Raw genomic sequence first — 23,149 nt, 5'->3', positions numbered from 1 at the left:
ATGTGTATAACCTATAGATAGACTAAACACTACATTAACTTGGAAACTGTTTTTCTGCCTTTTGTTTAGTCTATTTTATCCTCATATTGTGAAGGAAAAATGATACATATTGGTTTCTTCCTATTTTTCTCAGCTATTGACCTAAAAAGTGGTTCTGGAGAAGCATATCAAGGCCCTGCAAGAGGCTCTGCTGATACAACCATCATCATTTCAGATGAAGATTTCATGGAGGTGGTTCAGGGCAAGCTTGACCCTCAAAAGGTAATGTTCTCAAAATGTTCATTTATTCATAATTATTGCTTCCTGTTTGGTAATTGCACATTTTGAACTGACTCTCAAATTCTGATTTATAAGACAGATTTCTTATAATGCTGAAGAAGACACAAACCAAACCAAACCCATTGCCCTTGAGTCGATTCCTACTCACAGTGACCCTGTAGGGCAGAGTAGACCTGCCCCATAGGGTTTCCAAGGTTATAATCTTTATGGAAGCATATTGCCACATCTTTCTCGTGTACAGCAGCTGGTAGGTTCAAACCGCTGACCTTTTGGTTAGCGGCTGAATGCTTAACCACTGTGCCACCAGGGCTCATTGAAGAAGGCACAGTTTGTACCAATATTCTGGTTGTCAGATAATATACTGTTTTAGTGGAGTTTCAGGTGATGCTGAAAATGGAGTTTTTGATTGAAATTCTTCAACATACAGCAAAGCAATATAAAACCCACATCTAGACTTTTTAATGTGTTATGTCAGTAGTTCAAAGGTGAAAAATCATATGGTATTTGCATAAACAAACAAAACCAAACCTATTGCTGTCAAGTCAATTCCAATTCATGGAGACCCCATGTGTTACAGAGCAGAACTGCTCTTGGTTGTAATCATTACAGAAGCAGTTTTCCAGGCCTTTCTTCCTGGAGCAGCTGGGTGCTTTTGAATAGCCAACCTTTAGGCTAGTAGCTGATCACAGACCGCTTGTGCCACCCAGGGACTTATAATATTAATAGATAGTTACTAAAATTAAACATTTATTTCTGATATATAAAATTAAGCACTTACAGAAAACTGGAAATGGAAGGGTATTTTAACATAACAGCTAGTGTCTTTATGGCGAAACATTTAGAGACATTTCGGTGAAAAGTCATGATTAAGACAAGAGGCCCTCTCTGACCATTATTAGTTAATATCGTTCTGGAACTTTTGGCCAATTCACAAGCATATAAAATTAAAGCAACTGATGAGGCGATTAGAACAGAGGAGAACAGTTTGTTATTTTCAAATCATATGATTATATAGCCAGAAATCCCAAGAGAATCGACCAATAATTTCTTAGAATGAAGAAGTTCAAACAAGCAGTTGAATGTACAGTAGTTATCCAAAAATAGCTTTTATCTAGCAGCAAAATACAGAAAGTATAATTGAAAAATATTTTTATTTATAATAATAACTGAAACTACAAAATACCAATAACTAGCCTAACAGTAGAAACACAGTGCTTATTCGAAGGAAGCTATACAACTTTACAAGGAACAGAAACAGTTTGAATGAACAAGGAAATGCACCATTTTCCAGGATAGGAAAACGAATTTAAAAAGAATTAAAAAGCGGTATAGAGGTGAAGAATATGGTCTTTAAATGACTGCCCTGACAGGGAACACAACAGAGAGTCCCTGACGGAGCAGGAGAAAAACTGTGGTGCAGAACTCAAAGTCACGTAAAAAGACCAGATACTTCATGGTCTGACTGAGACTGGAGGAACCCTTGAAGCCATGGCCCCCAGACACACTGTTAACCCAGAGCTAAAACCATTCCTGAAGCTCACTCTTCAGACAAAGATCAGGCTGGACTATAAAACATAAAATACTTGTGGAGAGTGTGCTTCTTAGTTCGAGCAGATACATGACACCAAATGGGTGGCTTCTGTCCAGAGATAGGACGAGAAGGCAGAAAGGGACGGGAGCTGGTTGGGTGGACATGGGAAAACCGGGGTGGAAAGGAGGAGTGTGCTATCACATTGTAGGGAGAGCAACTAGGGTCACGTAACAATGTGTGTATAGATTTTTGTGTGAGAAACTAACTTGAGCTGTAAACTTTCACCTAAAGCACAATTAAAAACAGAAAAATCTGAGTTTAAATCCTAGCCATGTCACTTAATCTCTAAGCTTCAAATCTCTCATTTGTTAAATGAATATAATGACAGTAATGATCTCAAAGAATGGGAACAAAATCAGAATATTTATAAAGAACTTAGAATAGTGCTTGGCATATAGCGAATGAGCCCTTGGTTAATAATTCCCTTCCAGGAATTTGTTTAGTACCAACCCCGATTCAGGGATTGTTCTAGGTGTTAGATGAACAAGAAATTGCCCCTAATGTTGTGGACCTTAGTTTTAGAATGGGCTGATAGAAAAGAAATATAATTTCAGGTTTGAAGAAAAAAATAGGGCATAGGAATGGGTTAGAACAGGGATTGGCAAACTTTTTTCTGTAAAGGGCTAAATAGTGAATATTCTGTTTTGTGGGCCAGGTGGTCTCTGTTGTAACTACTCAGCTCGGCTGCTGTAGCATTAAATCAGCCATAGATAATATGTAAACAAATGGGTGTGTCACTGTTCCAATAAAACATTTATATAAAAACAGGCAGCAGACTAGATTTGGTTCATGGGCTGTGGTTTGCCCAACCCCTGGCTTAGAGTGTGATGGGTGGGGGAACTATTTTAGATGGAGCTGTCAGAAAACACTTGATAGAGACCTGAACAAAGTGAAGGAATGAGCCATGAGGCTAAGGAAACCACTAGTGCAAAGGCCTGAGACAAGAGTCTTGGCTTAATGGCGTACGATAACAGTGAAGAGGCCAGTAAGGCAAGTAAAATGAACAGTGGGGAGATGAGATGGGAAGCTGGACAGGGGCTGGATCACACAGGACCCGTAGGTCTTGGCAAGGAGTTCATATCTTATTGAGTGTCATGGGAAGCTGTTGAACTGTGTAACGGCAGGATCTGATTTATAAAGGTAATTCTGGCTGCTGAATGGAAAATTGACTTTGAGGCAGAGGGTGGTATCAAGATGTCTTTTCTAGATACGTTATATTTGAGATGCGTATATATAAAGATTGGAGCCTTGGTGGTGCAGTGGTTAAGAGCTACAGTGAGCTATGGCTGCTAACCAGAAGACTGGCAGTTCGAATCCATCAGCTGCTCCTTGGAAGCCCTAGGGGGCTGTTCTGCCTTGTCCTATAGGGTTGCTATGAGTCGGAATCAACTTGACGGCAACGGATTTGGTTTTTTGGTTTATACATAAAGATTAAGTATAGGGTTAGGGAAACATATATATAATTGTTAGGAATGTAGATTTTTAGGGGAGTGTATGAATTCTTTCCTTCATTTTAAACTAATGACATTCAAGCTTTATTGAAAGAAAAAAAAGCTTTCAGATAAGAACTTGCACCTTCCCATCACCAGATCTGTTCTACCAGCATCTGCATCAGTCGTCTGTTTCTTCTCTTAACGTTGAAGGAAATCTCCCTCTTCCTGTGAAAGACATCTCTTCACTTCTCTTCTAGAAATCTACTCAAGATCATTATTGCCTCTTTTTTCCTTTTCTGCATCAGTATCTCCCATTCTACTAATTTCCCACAGTATACAATAAATTAACATCTTCTGTTTAAAACAAACATCTTCCCTTAATATTAGACCCCTATCAAACATATATCATTTCTCTGCTCCTTGTCACAAAAGAATTGTCTAAGCCAGTTACTGTCCAACAGAAATATAATGTGAGCCATACATGTAATTTAAAAAGTTTTTGTAGCCATATTAAAAAAAGTTCAACAGAAACAGGTGAAATTAATTTTAATAATATGTTTAACCCAATACACCCTTTTCTCACTTATCAACATGGTTAGGTTCCAAAGACCAGGTCATTATGTGAAATCGGCATCACATGAAAATGGAGGATGACCACATCAGATCATAAAATGGAGGATAGCTGTATCATTACATAACTGCAAATTACATCATAACATAACTGGCAAGCCACTGGGAATCATGGCCCAGCCACGCTGACATATAACCTTAACCATAAAAGCCGGAATTACTCTTACTTGGCACCTCAGCATTCATTACTGCCAGATATATGTCATATAATGTGCAAAATAGTCAGATAATAGATTTTTTGCTGTTGTTGTAAATGTGAAACGTTTGATAACAAGAGAGTTGATAAGTGAGAAGGTTTATATTCAAATATTATTGTTTTAATGTAATCAATATAAAAATTAATATGATACTTTATATCTGTTTTTCATACTGTCTTTAGAGTCCAGTATATATTTTATACTTACAGTGCATTTCATTTGGGACTAGCCACACTTCAGGCCACATGTGGTAATGGGTGATTTATTGGACAGCAAGGTCTAAAACATTCTATCTTGTCTTTGCTCTTCTAGCCTCTCTTATGTGACTTCCACTTGTATCACTCCACTGATACTATTCTTGTGAACGTCTTGATGACTTCTGTTTTGTCAAATCCAATGAGTATTTCTTTAGGTACATCTTATCAGTCTTTCAAGAGCATTCAACTCAGTTAACCACCAACTTCTTGAAATATTTTTATCTTTGGGCTTTCATGTCACTATATGCTCTTGTTTTGCTTTTTCCACCTTGTGACCATCCCAAGTCTCCTTTGGTGTCTTTTTCTAACCCCAACCATTAAATTTTGGTTTTCCTTAGGGGTTATTTCAGGGTTCGTCTCTGTATAAACACTCTTTCCTGAAATGAATGAATTCATCCGGTGGTATTTAAAGCCATCTATTTGTTCATAAAGGAGCCCTGGTGGTGCAGTGGTTAAGCTCTTGGCTGCTAACTAAAAGGTCAGTGATTTAAACCCACCATTCGCTCTGCAGGAGAAAAGACCTGACGATCTGCTTCTGTAAAGATTACAGCCTAGGAAACGCTATAGGGCAGCTCTGCTCTGTCCTGTGGGGTTGCTGTGAGTCAAAATTGACTCAACAGCACACAACAACAACATACGTTGATAACTCACAGGTTTCGATGTGTCACTCAATCATCTTTTCTGAGCTCCATAGTCATAGAGCAACTTTCTACCTGACTGCTTTGATTGGATGTCTGAGTGGCATCTCAATAACTTACTATGTTTAATATAGAGTTCTTGATTTATTTTTCTCCCCCAGTCTTTTCCTTTCTAGTAAATGGCACCATCATCTATCTACCCAAATTAATAAACCCAAACATGTAAGGATTGTCTTACATGTCTTACATCCGTCTTTATTTTTAAATACATTTCATCCTTAAGTTCTGATTGATCTTTTTCCAAAATGTGTCTTGAATCAGTCTTCTGCTCTTCATCTGTAGGGGTATCATCATGATCCAAGCCTTCATCGTCTCTCACTTGGCTTAGTACAAGAGCTTCCAGACTGGTCTTACTGCTTCTGCTCTTGCCTCTCCATCCAATCTGTTCTCTGCTCAGGAGCCAGAGTAATCCTTGAAAAATGTAAACGAGACTACAGGCCATTCCACCTAATAAAAAAAAAAAAGCCTCCAAAGATATTTTTTTTTGCACCTAGATAAAACGCGAACTACTTATTACCATGTCCTATGTCCCTTGAGCATGTTTCTGTCTTCATCCCTCACCGTTCTCCTCATTACTTATAATGCTTGTTTCAGTTACATTGTCTTTCCTCTCAGTTCCTTCCCAGCAACTTTTACTCCTTCCGTGTGTATCCATTGCCTTTCCTATCTTCCTGGATTGTTCCTGCTCCAGCTGTTTGTGTGGCTGGCTTCATTTCATTCATGCTGCCTTCGAGGAGGCGTTTTGTACCCGTTTCATATGAAGTAATTTCTTCCTGTTACACTGTCTTGGGGCACCCTATTTTATCTTTTATACTATTTATAACAGGCTTTATTTTATTTACTTTTTATTTTTGACTCCCCTACTTTAATGTCCGTTCCATGAGAACAGGGACAGTTATTGATTGCCAGTGCCTAGAATATTGCCTAGTATGCAGTAGACACTCAGTTAAAGTAAAGAAGGGAATAAAGAGCATTAGCTCAATAGCAATAGGTTAGGCTATGTAGAAAATAGAAACTTCTGCATATCAGACTTCATGAAATATTCCCATAATCCTGGGGAAAAAAAGGAAAATGATGATAGACATTATGTTAGTAAAAACATATAAATAATTCTGGAAAGCATTAAAACCTTAATAGAAAGGGTGAGCAAAAGATATGAACCAATAGTTAAAGAAATACAAATGACTAACATACAAAAGAAAAACTATTTTTCCAGCATCCAAAAAGGCAAATTAGAGCATGTAATTTTTGCCTCAAATTTTCAAAGATTAAGAAAATGTAAGGCTGAGGTAAGAGGATTCACGTGCTGCTGGTGGGAATATAAAATTGGTATAGTCTTTCTAGAAAGCCGTGTGGCAGAGGTTACCAGACTCTTCTTGTTCATAGCATCCTTATGATCTTAGTACTTTCTGCATGGCACTCTGAAACCAAAAGAAATATAGTACCATTTATTAAGTAGTTAAGTTCAAACAAGAGTAGCATTTTGAGTTGTGTTGAACAGATGATGCTATATTTTCCTCAAAAATGTAAAATAGCCATTGTTATCCTTGTGAGTTTTCTGTGGTGACTGGTGTGCTGTGGTGCACAGTTTGGGGACTGTGGCACTATAGAAGCATGGTCAAGAACCTTATTTAAGAAATGTTATGATCCGGTAATTCCTCTAGGAATCCCTCCTAAGAAAAGAGACTGGTAGGATCAACCACTAAATGTTGGTATACTTACTTCAAGTAATTGGGTGTTCTTGTTTTGGGTTGTAACTCTGTCTCAGACTTTAGTACCTATCAGGCAGGTCTAAATACAGACCTCTTCCCTGGAGGAGTTGCAGACCATCATTTCTGGAACTGCACAGTGAAAGCAGCCCTAGTTTTGAAGATCTAGTGTCCTGTTGAAATCTTAGCATTTGATCCTGATTGAATGAGGTCTCCCTTATTATTTTTGGGATAGAAAGATTAAGTAGTAGGTAGTTTTTTGCATTTCCTCCATTTGATGAGGATTTGCTTTTGATATTAAGTGGCTACTAGTTGGCAAGTCAGGAGGTAGTGTTGAGAAAAGAACACCTGAGTTGAAGTCCTGACCCTACTTCCTGCTGGCTGTGTGGCCTTGAGTAGGTTATCTAAAACTCTCTGAACTTCAGTCTTCTCATCTGTCAACTGGGGACAGTGGTTGCTGGTGTACACACTTCAAGTTGATAGCTATGATTCTTAAGTGGAATAATATTTATGGAGCTGCTTTATAAAAACATTTAATTAATTTTTTAAAGTTTCCAAATTAAAAATTTTATTCAGTTATGAATACATGAATATTATTTTTAAAAATTAAGGGAATTATTTCTCATTTCATATTCCATGTTATTTTCTCAATAGGCTATACAAATTGTGATTTATTACTTTTATTTTGACACTGAGAGAGAACTTAAGCAAATTACACAAGTTTCAGTACCAAGTCAGATATAGGTGGTATGAGAGCTCTAAGTCTTAACACACCAGCTTTTTATTTGGTAGTAATGATGAGCTTAATTCACTCTTAACCACATGTCAAACACTAAACTAAGCACTTTAAACATTATTTCGTTTAACTCACACAACAAAACTGTGTTAATTAGGTGCTGTTTTATCCCCTTTTATAGGTGAGGAGACTGGAGCTCAGAGCTGTTCAGTAATTTGCCCAAGTTCACATTGTTAGTAAGTGGTAGAACCTGGATTTTAACAGAGGAATTCTGATACGGTCCATGAACTATTCATCACTATGTTGTACTGTCTTATTTTGTCATTCTCTGGCTTCCTGTTTCACGAAGATGTACTACATATGCCTTTTAAAAGTTATGAATTGAATACTTTTATTCATTTATGAATACATGAAGCCTGTTATTCATATGGTCTCTCACAATCATGTGTGAGAACGTACAATCAAGCCACCAGAAGTGTAGATTGAAACAGACACCCTAGATCTGTCAGTTCAGGTAAATTATTCTATGGTTTTCTGAAACACAACACGGACTTTTTTTCTTTTCTTAAATATCTAAAGATATGGATGCTATCAATAATCATTAAACTATCATTGCTCGATAAAGTTGCCTTTGTTGTTTGGAGTTATTAACTCACTTGTATTCAGTCTGAATCATGGACTTTTAAACAAAGAAATACAATGTAACATGATAAAGGTTGGCGATCTTTCTCCCTCCCTCTCTTCCAGGCATTCTTTAGTGGCCGACTGAAGGCAAGAGGAAACATCATGCTGAGCCAGAAGCTTCAGATGATCCTGAAAGACTACGCTAAGCTTTGAAGGGTACACTAGATTACTAATAAAAATAGAAGAATTAAACTATCTTCACCAAAATATACTTGATTATTCGACAAAAGCGATCAAAACTAAGATACAGGAGAAGTTGTTTAACATTTTCCAGTTTCAGACGGCTTTTCAGATTTTCATTTTCTACTAATTGTTCATGTCTCATTATTTTTACAAGGAATTGGTAAGCAAGCACATAATTACTCTTCTGTCCTTAGATCTGTATCTACATAATAAAAAATTTTTACCCAAGTTCAGTCTCCTTAGAATTTATATGATTCATAAGTTGAAAGAATTAAATGAGTAAAAGCCACATTGATACCTTTTTCACTTTGTTCCTTTGTTATGATTTTCCGTTCTCTAATTTATTCATACTCCAGTTTTAACATGAATTTTCATACATGTAATAATTTTTCACACTTTTTTGTAATAGACAGCATTCTGTTGTAAGTCAAGAGAAAGGTCTTTGTGCTTCCAGATATTTTACTCTCTTCTCCCCTCTCCTTTGCTGAAAATTCTTTACCTTCATAAAATGTTTGTAAATATGCCAAGTATCTAACTTTCTTGCTTAATCAGTAGTCATTAGCAAATACTGTCATATTACTGTTTTTCTCAATGTCTAGCTCACATGAAGTGTTCCGAGGAAATGGTCTTTTGATAGGGTTGGCTGCAGAAGTGACCAGGAACAAGTGGGATGCTGACGTCAGGGATGGAGAGTAAGTTTGATCGCGTAGCACAAATGAGAATATGTGTGTAGGTGTTAGAACCTGAGTTCTCTGGAAAGCAGACTTTGAAGTGGAGATTCATGTTCAGGAAGTGTATTAGGGAGTATTCTTGGGATCTATACCTGTGAGAGGAAGTGAAGTGATCTGGGCTGGACAGAGGAGGAAGTTGGACTCTGGTGCAGTTACCGCAAGGTTTCAGCTGATCCTTTGGGAAGCTCTGAAGCTGGGATGGTCTTCAGATTTGTCTTGTATCAATTAATCATTGGATACCGACCACCCTCCAAAGGGGCCGTGACTTTGGGTGAAGAAGCAGAGCCAGTTCCTTAGTGGGCTTATAGCTTAGTCAGTTGATAACTTTCCCAGTAGCTGAGAAATGTGTCTTTTAGTCCTGAATGAGGCTTCTGTACAGCTCAGCACAGCATCCATACTTTGTTTAAGGTAACATAGTAGAGGATCTCAATAAATTATTGTTGATTTAATGAATGAGCAATATAAGGAGACGACATAGAAGAAAATCACATATTTGGCAATTATACTTTGGCTCATGAACTTTGGAAGGTATCATAAAATTAAAAAAATTAATTTTAACTTAAAGTGATCCATTGTTATGGCCAATTAAATTAAAAAAAATCAGTGGTGGTCTTTTAACATCTGTCTCTTATACTGAATAGCTACTGTTCCTGTTGAGTTTTGGAAAACTTAGTGTCCTTCCACATAGAAATAGCTTTTTAAATCAGTTGCCACCATAGATTCATGGAAGTGCTGAATATATATCCTAGATGCTTAAAATTTATACTAAGAAAGTTACATTTTCATTACCCTACTAACCCATCTCAGTTCTTAACAAATCAAAGAGCTAGTAATACCTAGATTTATTAGCTTCTTTTTAGTCCTCTTGCTCTTTACTGTAGTATTTAATATTGTTGAATGCACCTTCCTCCTTAATTCTTTATTTCCTTTTGTCTTCCAATTAGAAATATATTAACTTCTTAATGAACCTGTGGATAAACCTCTCTGACTTGTTTCTTCCGTGATTTCCTCTGTCTATCTATCTTTTAAGGAGTTTTGCAGGGCTTTGAACTGGTTAAGAATGGTTCAGTTAATTGCCAACGTAAACGAGGGCAGCCTCCACATTGCATAGCAACCAAATGTTTTGTTTGTTGGATTTTTACCTGATTTGGGAAACTGCTGTGCCTCGCTCAAAGATGGTGGCTGGCCGTGTGGCACTCCCCTCTTTTTGGTACACATTTTCTTCCCAGGGGATCTCATCTATCATCTACTCTCATATCTTTATCCATTACTTGAGTGCTGGTGACTCTGACTGTGTATCTCCAGCTTTGACCTCTCCATAATTCTGCAGTTCCACGGTTGCAAGTCATTGCTAGATTATTGTCATACAGAGTGAAAACTAGTATGTCCAAAATAAATTTATGACCTTCCTCTCTGCCTCTAAATCTACATCTGTCATGTTCTTGTCTTGGTTAAGAACATCACCTTTTGCTGAGTCAAACTAAGAAATCAGAGTTATCATTAATTTTTCTCTTGCTCACACTCCACATCCACTACTTTGCCAACTCTTGTCACTTCTACTTCCTGAATATTTAGCAGTTTTACTCCTTGCTACCTGTCACCATTAAGGTTGTGTGTTAACTTGGCTGGGCCATGATTCTCAGTGGTTTGGCAGTTATGATGTAGTTTGGCAGTCATATAATAACGTGATCACCTCCATAATGGAATCTGCTGTGAGTAGCCAGTCAGTTGAAAGGAAGTTTCCATGGGGGTATGGCCTGCATCCAATATAGGTGGACTTTCTGGCAAGGCTCGTGGGCTTTTGCTCGCTCTAGACTCTGCAGTTGGCTTCTGTTCATTTGACTGGTTCTTGGGACTTGACCTAGCAGCTTATCTGTTGATCCTGGGATTTGTTGGCCTCTGTAGCCTATGATCCAGAAGCCTGTTGTCTGACCTGCCGATCTTGGGTTTGCCAGCCCCTGCAGCTATGTGAGTCAGGAGAAGCCTGACTTTACAGGCTCTACAACTGCATGAGCCATTTCTGTGATATAAATCTCTCTCTCTCTCTGTACGTATATATAGACACTTCAGTAGTTTTGTTCTTCTAGAGAACTCAGCCTAAGGTATTACCATTACCCCAGTTTGTGTCCTCATACTTTATAGCTTATTTTAATGGCTTCCTAACTGGTCTCCAGTCTCTCATCACTCAATCCCTGCAGCTACCGGAGGGACCTTACTAAAACACAGGTCTGAACATATGATGTCCCAACTTAGAAACCTGTGATGGCTCCTACTTGGTCAGATAATGTTGTCAGATTCTTTAGCATGGTTCAAGGTTATATCAGATAGGACTCTTTCAGTTGCAAGTAATAAAACCAGTTGAAATTGGTTTAACAAAAACATTTCCACATAATTGAAAAAATTGAGAAAGGTAGTACTGGCTTCAAAAGTGATTTGATCAAGCACTCAGTGTTATCCAGGCCCAGTTCCTAGCCATCTCTCTCCATGCTTCATCCTCCTTCTCGATGTGGTGTCCCCGCTGCCAACCCCCTGGTCAGAAGGTAGTAACAGCTGCAGCCTCACAGCCCATTTTATTTTATTTTTAAATAATTTTTATTGTGCTTTAAGTGAAAGTTTACAAATCAAGTCAATCTCTCACACAAAAACCCATATACACCTTGCTACACACTCCCAAATACTCTCCGCCTAATGAGACAGCCTGCTCTCTCCCTCCACTCTCTCTTTTCGTGTCCTTTTCGCTGGCTTCTAACCCCCTTCACCCTCTCATCTCCCCTCCAGGCAGGAGATGCCAACGTAGTCTCAAGTGTCCACCTGATCCAAGAAGCTCACTCCTCACCAGCATCCCTCTCCAACACATTGTCCAGTCCAATCCATGTCTGAAGAGTTGGCTTTGGGAATGGTTCCTGTCTTGGCCAACAGAAGGTCTGGGGGCCATGACCACTGGGGTCCTTCCAGTCTCAGTCAGACCATTAAGTCTGGTCTTATGAGAATTTGGGGTCTGCATCCCACTGCTCTCCTGCTCCCTCAGGGGTGCTCTGTTGTGTTCACTGTTAGGACAGTCATCGGTTGGAGCCAGGCACCATCTAGTTCTTCTGGTCTCAGGATGATGTAGTCGCTGGTTCATGTGGCCCTTTCTGTCTCTTGGCCTCGTAATCACCTTGTGTCCTTGGTGTTCTTCATTCTCCTTTGATCCAGGTGGGTTGAGATCAATTGATGCATCTTAGATGGCTGCTCGCTAGCATTTAAGACCCCAGATGCCACTCTTCAAAGTGGGATGCAGACTGTTTTCTTAATAGATTTTATTATGCCAATTGACTTAGATGTCCCCTGAAACCATGGTCCCCAGACCCCTGCCCCTGCTATGCTGGCCTTTGAAGCATTCAGTTTATTCAGGAAACTTCTTTGCTTTTGATTTAGTCCAGCTGTGCTGACCTCCCCTGTATTGTGTACTGTCTTTCTCTTCACCTAAAGTAGTTCTTATCTACTAGCTAATTAGTGAATACCCCTCTCCCATCTTCCCTCCCTCTCCCATCTCGTAGCCACAAAAGAATGATTTCTTCTCAGTTTAAACTATTCCTCAAGTTCTTAAAATAGTGGTCTTATACAATATTTGTCTTTTTGCAGCTGACTAATTTCACTCAGCATAATGCCTTCCAGGTTCCTCCATGTTATGAAATGTTTCACAGATTCCTCACTGTTCTTTATCGATGCATAGTATTCCATTGTGTGAACATACCGTAATTTATTTATCCATTCATCCGTTGATGGGCACCTTGGTTGCTTCCATCTTTTTGCTGTTGTAAACAGTGCTGCAGTAAACATGGCTGTGCATATATCTGTTTGTGTAAAGGCTCTTATTTCTCTGGGATATATTCCGAGGGGTGGGATAGCTGGATCTTATGGTAGTTCTATTTCTAGCTTTTTAAGGAAGCGCCAAATCGATTTCCAAAGTGGTTGTACCATTTGACATTCCCACCAGCAGTGTAGAAGTGTTCCAATCTCTCCACAGCCTCTCCAACATTTATTATTTTGTGTTTTTTGGATTAATGCCAGTCTTGTTGGAGTGAGATAAAATCTCATCATAGTTTTGATCTGCATTTCTCTAATGGCTAATGATCGTGAACATTTCCTCATATATCTGTTAGCTACTTGAATGTCTTCTTTAGTGAAGTGTCTATTCATATCTTTTGCCCATTTTTTAATTGGGTTATTTGTCTTTTTGCAGTTGAGTTTTTGTAGTATTATGTAGATTTTAGAGATCAGGTGCTGATCAGAAATGTCATAGCTAAAAACTTTTTCCCAGTCCGTAGGTAGTCTTTTTACTCTTTTGGTGAAGTCTTTGGATGAGCATAGGTGTTTGATTTTTAGGAGCTCCCAGTTATCTAGTTTTTCTTCTTTGTTCTTTATAATGTTTTCTATAGTGTTTATGCCATGTATTAGGGCTCCTAACATTGTCCCTATTTTTTCTTCCATGATCTTTATTGTTTTAGATTTTATATTTAGGTCTTTGATCCATTTTGAGTTAGTTTTTGTGCATGGAGTGAGGTATGGGCCTTGTTTCATTTTTTTTTGCAGAAGGATATCCAGTTATGCCAGCACCATTTGTTAAAAAGACTGTCTTTTCCCCATTTAACTGTTTTGGGGCCTTTGTCAAATATCAACTGCTCGTATGTGGATGGATTTATGTCTGGATTCTCAATTGTGTTCCATTGGTCCATGTATCTGTTGTTGTCCCAGTACCAGGCTGTTTTGACTACTGTGGCAGTATAATAGGTCCTAAAATCAGGTAAAATAAGGCCTCCCACTTTGTTTTTCTTTTTCAGTAATGCGTTATTTATCCGGGGCCTCTTTCCCTTCCATATGAAGTTGGTGATTTGCTTCTCCATCTCATTAAAGAATGTCGTTGGGATTTGGATCGGAATTGTATTAAATGTATAGATCGCTTTTGGTAGAATAGACATTTTTATAATGTTAAGTCTTCCTATCCACGAGCATGGTATGTTCTTCCACTTATGTAGGTCTCTTTTGGTTTCTTGCAGAAGTGTACTGTAGTTTTCTTTGTATAAGTCTTTTACATCCCGGGTAAGATTTATTCCCAAGTATTTTATCTTCTTGGAGGCTACTGTAAATGGCATTGATTTGCTTACAGCCCAGTTTAAACAGTTTAGGCACAGTGAACTACTCTTACTAGTCTTAAGATGCTAGCCAAGGGCCAGCCTTGTAAGCAGGCCTTTCTGAGGACAGTAGTCTCATGTTTACAATGATAACTTTTCTGCACTAATAGGATCAACCCCACCCAAACTATATGACCTGAGTGTGAATTAGGTGTGATATCCAAGGAAATTTTGAGTACAGGTCCAAGGAAAGGGGCAAGCGGATACTGGGGAGCCAAATTACAAATGTCCACCTTAAAGACTGTGTGTTGTTAGGTGCTGCTGAGTCAGCTCCAACCTATAGAGACCTCACGCACAACAGAATAAAATGTCCGGGCCTGTGCCATCCTCATAGCTGTTGCTACATTTGAGCCCATTGTTGCAGCCACTGTGGCAGTCCATCTGTTTGAGGGTCTACCTCTTTTTAGCTGACTCTCTACTTTACCAAGCATAATGTCCTCCTCTAGGGACTGGTCCCTCCAGATAATCCGAAGTCAATGAGACAAAGTCTCACCATCCTCACTTCTAAGGAGTATTCTAGCTGTACTTCTTCCAAGACAGATTTGTTCCTCCTGGCAGTCCATGGTATATTCGATATTCTTTGTCAACACCATGATTCAGGTGCATCAGTTCTTTGGTCTTCCTTATTCATTGTCCAGCTTTAGCATGCATATGAGGCTGTTGAAAATACCATGACTTGGATTAGGTGCACCTTATTTCTGAAAGTGACATCTTTGCTTTTTAACACTTTACAGATATCTTTTGCAGCAGATTTGCCCAATGCAATATGTCATTTGATTTCTTAACTGTTGCTTCCACAGGCATTGATTATAGATCCAAGTAAAATGAAATCCCTGACAACTTCAGTATTTCCTCCATTTATCGTGATGTGGCTTATTGGTCCAGTTATAAGGATTTTTGTTTTCTTTATGTTGAGGTGTAATCTGTACTGAAGGCTGTAGTCTTTGATCTTCATCAGTAAGTGCTGCAAGAAATACAAGCTGGATTCAGAAGAGGACATGACATCCGTTGATGTCAGATGGATCTTGGCTGAAAGCAGAGAATTCCAGAAAAATGTTTACCTGTGTTTTATTGACTATGCAAAGGCATCTGACTGTGTGGATCATGACAAATTATGGATTACATTTTGAAGAATAGAAATTCCAGAAAAACTAACTGGACTCATGCAGAACCTGTGCATAGACCAAGGGGCAGTCGTTTGACAGAGGAAGATGATACTGTGTGGTTTAAAAATCAGAAAAGGTGTGTGCCGGGGTTGTACCCTTTCACCATACTTACTCAATATGTATGCTGAGCAAATAATTTGAGAAGCTGGACAATATGAAGAAGAACGTGGCGTCAGAATTAGAGAAAGACTAATTAACAACATGTAATATGCAGATGGAAACCCTGGTGGCATAGAGGTTAAGAACTACAACTGCTAACCAAGGGGTTGGCAGTTCAAATCCACCAGGTCCTCCTTGGAAACCCTATGGGGCAGTTCTCCTCTGTCCCGTAAGGGCCGCTATGAGTCAAAATCGACACAAAGGCCCTTTAGCACTCCAAATTGCTTTTTTACCTCATCACCTAGTAAATTCCTATACATCTTTAAGCTTCCCAAATGTGCCATCTGTGTGAAGCTGTTCTCAGCAAACACTTACAGGGACAATCTCTGACTCCTCACTGAACTTCGCATATATGTATTTAAAGCAAACTAAGAAAACTGATTTTTATATTGGAGAGAAGTAGATTTGAATAATACTACCCCAACATTTTAATATTGTTCTTTAGGTGAACACGTAAAGCAGCCAAACTGTGCATGCTAATCCAATTCCACTGAGAAATTCTGAAGTTGGGAAACCTCAAAAGTTGAAAGTGAGGGAAAGCAGTTTTCTAAGGAGAACATTTTAGGTCAATGTGGACTAAGCTATTTAAGTGGGGAGAAGAGAGAAGAAAATAACCTATTTTAAAATCCATAAATAGGCCAAAAAAAAAAAGAAACAAAAAAAAAAACTATAAGGCTTGGCTAAAATTGAATCTAGATTCATATTATACATATATGCAATGTATTGGTTCAAGTTGCTTTGTAAGTGACATTTAGATATCAGGGCTAACTACGTTAAAAAAATAAAATGGTAATCTGAGTTGATAATGTTGAGGGACTAAAATTCAAAATTTGAATCATATGATAGAACCATGTGTTAATGGGTGAAGGACTAGCTGGGGGAAGTTTTTGAAAGTAGCATGGTCGAAGACATAAAATTAAGCCAGGAAACACAGTCTGAAAAGTATCACTGTTGTCATTTGAAGAGAGGGTGAATAGTTCTGTACACTTTAATCTCATGAAGTTACAAGTGTGTCAGTAAAGAACAATGATGGGTTAAATCGGGTCAGAAAACATTTTTTATAAATGGCCACATAGTAAATATTTTAGGTTTTGCATGTTACATACGGTCTCTGTAGCATATTTCTTTTCTTTCTTTTTTAACAACTCTATAAAAAAGTATAAAACCATTCTTAGCTTTCTGGCTGTACAAAAAACAGGCCATGGGCTGGATTTGGCCTGCAGGCTCTAGTTTGCTGACCTCTAGGTTAAAGTAATCTCAGAGGGTAGGAACTGAGCAAAGATGTAGAGAGCCACTGGTTTAGGAAACAATTTTAAACTACCATCTTTATCTGCTTTAAACAATTATGTAATGTGAATGCCTTTCAGTAAGATGTCTATCAATAATGAACAGCAAGGAACAAAACTAGGATCAAGGAATAAGAAGAAATACTGGAATTAGTTGCTTATTCATATTTTGCCTTTTAATGGAGTTTTGTTTTTTCCCCATTATTTAAATATGTATGTATAAAATGTTTAATATTAGAAAATAGCTATTTTAAGTCATTTTGGTCATCATTAAACTTATCTTTTCATGTAATTTGTGCTCCTTTAAGATTCTTTTCTACCTCATAACTTTTAACCTAATAAAACTATTAGTCTTTAAACCAAATGTTGTTGTTGTGTGCCATTGAGATGGTTCCAACTTAAGTGATCCTGTAGGACAGAGTAGAACTGCCCCATAGGCTTTCCCAGGCTTTCATCTTTAAGGAAGCATATTGCCAGGCCTTCGACTCGATGGCACTGGGTTGGGTCTGGGTTTCTCCCATGGAGTGGATGGTAGGTTCAAACCACCAACCTTTCGGTTAGCAGCTGAGTGCTTAACAGTTCCACCACCAGGATGCCTTTAAACCAAATAAAGTGTATTAATGAAATAAAACAGGTTGGCATATAACCTGAGATTCCTGTCAAAATGTTAGAATTAGCATACACACAATTCACCCCATTCTCACCAAATATTTGTTTTTCTAATATTAAAAAAAGAAGTTGGTTTAGTAATAAGATGACAAACAACCCAGTTTTAAAAAAAAGGGGGGGGGGCAAAAGTTAGAAAAGACATTTCACAAATGAAGATATATTAATGGCCAATAAGCATGTGAACAAGTACTCAACATCATTAGTAGTCAAGGAAATGCAGATTAAAACCAGAATAAGATACTAATACACACCAACCAGAAGGCTAAAGTTAAAAAGACTGAAAATACCTCTTAGAAGAAAAATAAGGGGAAATGCTCTCAGGCCTAGATTTCCAGAATGGGTTATCTAATACAATAACAAGCACAAACAGCAAAAACAAAATAAATAAAGGGGACCTCATAAATCTTAAGTTTTGTTCATTAAAAGACTTTACTAAACAAGGGAAAAGACAAGCTACCAACTGGGAGAATCTTTGGAAACCACATACTTGAAAATAACTAATGTATAAAACTCTGACAACTCAATAACAAAAAGACAACCCGGTCATAAAATGGGCAAAGGATCTGAATAGATATTTCACCAAAGGGGATATTCGAATAGCCATCAAACACACGAAAAGATGCTCAGCATCATAAGCCATCAGAGGGATGCAAATCAAAACCACAGTGTGATACCGTTTCACTCTCACTATGATGGCTGTCATGGATTGAATAATGTCCCCCCCACCAAAAAAAAAAAAAAAAAAAAAGTGTATCAGTTTGGGTCATGATTCCTGGTATTGTGTGACTTTCCTACATGTTGTAAATCCTGCCTCTATGATGTTAATGAGGGAGGATGGGTGGCAGTTGTGTTAGTGAGGCAGGACTCAGTCTACAAGATTGGATTGTGTCTTGAGGTAATCTCTTGAGATATAAAAGAGAGAAGCGAGCAGAGAGACGGGGGACCTCATACCACCAAGAAAGCAGTGCTGGGAACAGAGAGTGTCCTTTGGATCCGGGGTCACTGCGTGAAGAAGCTCCTAGTCGGGGGGAACACTAATGAGGCCGACAGAGAGAAAGCCTTGCCCTCGAGCTGACTTCCTGAATTTGGACTTAGCCTACTTTACTGTGAAGAAATAAATTTCTCTTGTTAAAGCCATCCACTTGTGGCATTTCTGTTATAGCAGCACTAGATGACTAAGACAATGGCTAAGATTAAAAAAAAAAAGCCACAGAATAGGAAATAACAAATGTTGGCATAGATGTGGGAAAATTGGAACCCTTATCCATTGCTGATAGGAATGCAAAATGGTACAGCTGTTGTGGAAAACAGTGTGGCGGTTCCTCAAAAAACGAAAAATAGAATGATCATATGGCCGAGTAATTCCACTCCTAGGTATGTACCCAAAAGTCTTGAAAGCAGAGACTCAAAAGACTTATACACCAGTGTTCATTGCAGTACTGTTCACAACAGCCAAAATGTGGAAGCAACCTAAATGCCATCAACAGATGAATGGATAAGCAAAATGTGGTACATTGATAAAATGAAATACCGCTCAACCAGCAGGAGAAATAAAGTTTAAAATGTGCTCCAGCAAGGATGGAGCTTGAAGATATTATGCTGAGTGAAAAAAGCCAATTGCAAAAGGACAAATATTGTATGATCTCACTTATATAAAATGACAAGAAAAGGCAAATGTATAGAGAAGAAAGTTTAGTAGTGGTTAGCAGGGGTGGGATGGAGGGAGAAAAGGGGGGTCAACAGTGATGGAAAATTGCATTGATGAAGGGTAGGGTTATACAATTATTGCTGTCCATAAGTTGTACACCTGTAAAAAGTTGAACTGACAAAAGTATGATGTATTTACAACAACAAAAGAAGATTAGCTGCTGAGGCTGCTTATGTACAACCAAACACCTCATGGAATTTGCTTCCTTGGTTTGGAGATTTAGGGTCATGGTTTCATGGGACTATGTTGAATAAAAATTAATTTTTCTCTAGGCTTCCTGCAATTTATTCCCATCTGCAAAATTAACGTGATTAACCATTTGATCCCCCCATGTGTCCATCAGTTTGTTGACCTTAATGACACGGATGGAGTCAAGCTATCAGGAACTTCATTTGCTGATGTGGTTTGACTCAAAATGAGAAGAAACAGCTGCAAACATCCATTACTAATTGGAACCTGGAATGTATGAAGAACAAATCTAGGAAAATTGGAAATGGTCAAAAATGAAATGGAACGCATAAACACCGATATCCTAGGCATTAGTGAGCTGAAATGGACGGGTATTGGTCATTTTGAATTGGACAATCGTATGGTCTACTATGCTGGGAATGACAGCTTGAGGAGGAATGGGGTTGCATTCATTGTCAAAAAGAACATTTCAAGATCTATCCTGAAGTACAACACTGTCAGTGATAGGATAATACCCATACGCCTATAAGGAAGACCAGTTAACACAACTATTATTCAAATTTATGCATTAACCACTAAGGCCAAAGAGGAAGAAATTGAAGATGTTTACCAGCTTCTGCAGTCTGAAATTGATCAAACATTAATCAGGATGCATTGATAATTACTGGTGGTTGGAATGCAAAAGTTGGAAAAGAAGAAGGGTTGGTAGTTGGAAAATATGGCCTTCGTGATAGAAATGATGCTGCAGATCACATGATAGAATTTTACAAGACCAATGACTTCTTCATTGCAAATACCTTTTTCTACCAACATAAATGGCGAGTGTACACGTAGACCTTGCCAGATGGACTACACAGGAATCAAATCGACTACGTCTGTGAAAAGATACTATGGAAAAGCTCAGTATCATCACTCAAAACAAGGCCAGGGGCAACTGTGGAAGAGACCATCAATTGCTCATATGTGAGTTCAAGTTGAAACTGAAGAAAATCAGAACGAGACCATGAGAGGCAAAGTACAACTTTGAATATATCCCACCTGAAATTTAGAGACCATCTCAAGAATAGATTTGATACATTGAACACTAATGACTGAAGACCAGACGAGTTGTGGAATGACAATGAGGACATCATACATGAATACAGCAAGAGGTTGTTAAAAAGACAGGAAAGAAAGAAAAGACCAAAATGGATGTCAGAAGAAACTCTGAAACTTGCTCGTGAACGTTGAGCAGCTAAAGCAAAAGAAAGAAATGATGAAGTAAAGTAGTTGAACAGAAGATTTCAAAGGGCCCCTTGAGAAGACAAAGTATTATAATGACATGTACAAAGAGCTGGAGATAGAAAACCAAAAGTGAAGGACACACTGGGCATTTCTCAAGCTGAAAGAACTGGAGAAAAAATTCAAGCCTCAAGTTGCAGTAATGAAGGATTCTGTGGGGAAAATATTAAACAATGCAGGAAGCATCAAAAGAAGATGGAAGGAATACACAGAGGCATTATACCAAAGAGAATTGGTCGATGTTCAACCATTTCAGGAGGTAGCATGTGATCCGGAACCAACGGTACTGAAGGAAGAAGTCCAAGCTGCACTGACGGCATTGGTGAAAAACAAGGAATATCAATTGAGATGTTTCAACAAATGGCGCAGTGCTGGAAGTGTTCACTTGTCTATGCCAAGAAATATGAAAGACAGCTTCCTGGCCAACTAACTGGAAGAGATCCATATTTATGCTTATTCCCAAGAAAGGTGATCCAACCAAAGGCAGAAATTATTGAACAATATTAATACCACACACAAGCAAAATTTTGCTGAAGATCATTCAAAAGCAGCTACAGCAGTATATCGACAGGGAACTGCCAGAAATTCAGACTGGATTCAGAAGAGTACGTGGAACCAGGGATATCGTTGCTGATGTCAGATAGACCCTGGCTGAAAGCAGAGAATACCAGAAGGATGTTTTCCTTTGTTTTATCGACTATGCAAAGGCATTCAACTGTATGGATCATAACAAATTATGGTTAGCATTGTAAAGAATGGGAATTCCAGAACACCCACAATTGTGCTCATGAGGAACCTGCACATAGATCAAGAGACAGTTGTTTGGATGGAACAAGGGATACTGTGTGGTTTAATATCAGGAAAGGTGTGTGTCAGGGTCGTATCTTTCACCACACCTACTCAATCTGCATGGTGAGCAAATATTCCAAGAAGCTGGACTATATGAAGAAGAACAGGGCATCTGGACTGGAGGAAGACTCATTAACAACCTGCCTTATGCAGATGACACAACCTTGCTTGCTGAAAGTGAAGGGGACTTGAAGCGCTTACTAATGAAGATCAAAGACCACAGCCTTCAGAATGGATTACGCCTCAACATAAAGAAAACAAAAATCCTCACAACTGGACCAATAAGCAACATCATAATAAATGGAGAAAATATTGACATTGTCAAGGATTTCATTTTACTTGGATCCACAATCAACAGCCATGGAAGCAGCAGTCAAGAAATCCAAAGATGCATTGCATTGGGCAAATCTGCTGCAAAAGACCTCTTTAAAGTGTTCAAAAGAAAAGATGTCACCTTGAAGACTAAGGTGTGCCTGACCCAAGCCATGGTATTTTCAATTGCATGATTTGCTTATGAAAGCTGGACAATGAATAAGGAAGACCAAAGAAAAATTGATGCCTTTGAATTGTGGTGTTGGTGAAGAACATTCAGTATACCTTGGACTGCCAAAAGAATGAACAAGTCTGTCTTGGAAGAAGTACAGCCAGAATGCTCCGTGGAAGCAAGGATGGTGAAACTACGTCTTACATACTTTGCACATGTTGTCAGAAGGGATCAGTCCCTGGAGAAGGACATCATGCTTGGTGAAGTAGAGGGTCAGCAAAAAAGAGGAAGACCCTCAATGATTGACACCATGGCTGCAAAAATGTGTTGAAGCATAACAATGATTGTGAGCATGGTGCAGGACAGGGCAGGGTTTTGTTCTGTGGTATATAGGGTCATTCTGAGTTGGAACCAACTCGCTGGCCCCGAACAGCAAGGCACTGCCTCAGATTTCTCCACCTCCAGGAGGATTTGTCTTTACTGAGAGTTTCAAGAACTAGAGGGGCTGTATTTGTAAATGTTATTTTAAATGATGCTGTAAGAAAGAATATTAAAGGGCAATAGCGTAGGTAAGAATGTGGCTGTTTTCTTAGCTGCTTCAAGACCCACCCTGTGTGTTCCTGGATATTGTCCTGCGTTATGGAGCTAGATACTGGGGAAGAGGCCAAGGCAAGTACACTTGCATCTGCTCCTGCCCTCTATGGACATTCTGATTCTGATAAAATATGACACCCTTTTCTAATTAAATGATAAACATTCAATTTCACAGTAGATATGTTGGTCATTTCTCCCTCCCAATACATAACTCACCTAAAATGGTTGAGATGGGAAAAATTGGGGGAGTGGAGCACTTCAGAAATTTCCAGTATGATATAATTTATATCAAAAAATTCAAAACACATGAAACAAGACTTTTTTATGGCTATGTGCATGTAATGAAGGTACAAAGCATGGACTGGAAAGGACCCACACCCACTTCATGATCATCATTACCTGTGGGAAACAGGGCTGCAGAAGGTACGAAAGACAGTGTCAATTTATCTGTAAAATTTTATT

General features: G+C 38.6%; 1 protein-coding gene across 2 annotated transcripts in view; it reads left to right on the top strand.

The window, feature by feature from the left end:
- Positions 1-8,625, top strand: part of HSD17B4 (hydroxysteroid 17-beta dehydrogenase 4) — a 96,056-nt gene extending 87,431 nt beyond the window's left edge. The window contains exons 23-24 of one of the 2 annotated variants that reach the window (XM_064275987.1): positions 134-261; positions 8,278-8,625. In XM_064275987.1, the coding sequence (XP_064132057.1) occupies positions 134-261; positions 8,278-8,367 (218 nt within the window). In that variant the 3' untranslated portion in view covers positions 8,368-8,625. Of the gene's footprint in view, positions 1-133; positions 262-8,277 lie in introns of those variants that run through there. The other variant, XM_064275995.1, reaches the window with a different exon arrangement.
- Positions 8,626-23,149: the final 14,524 nt, after the last annotated feature.

This window comes from Loxodonta africana, chromosome 2, assembly GCF_030014295.1.
Source record: "Loxodonta africana isolate mLoxAfr1 chromosome 2, mLoxAfr1.hap2, whole genome shotgun sequence".
NCBI classification, from domain to species: domain Eukaryota; kingdom Metazoa; phylum Chordata; class Mammalia; order Proboscidea; family Elephantidae; genus Loxodonta; species Loxodonta africana.
This window is presented reverse-complemented; position numbering and strand designations above follow the sequence as displayed.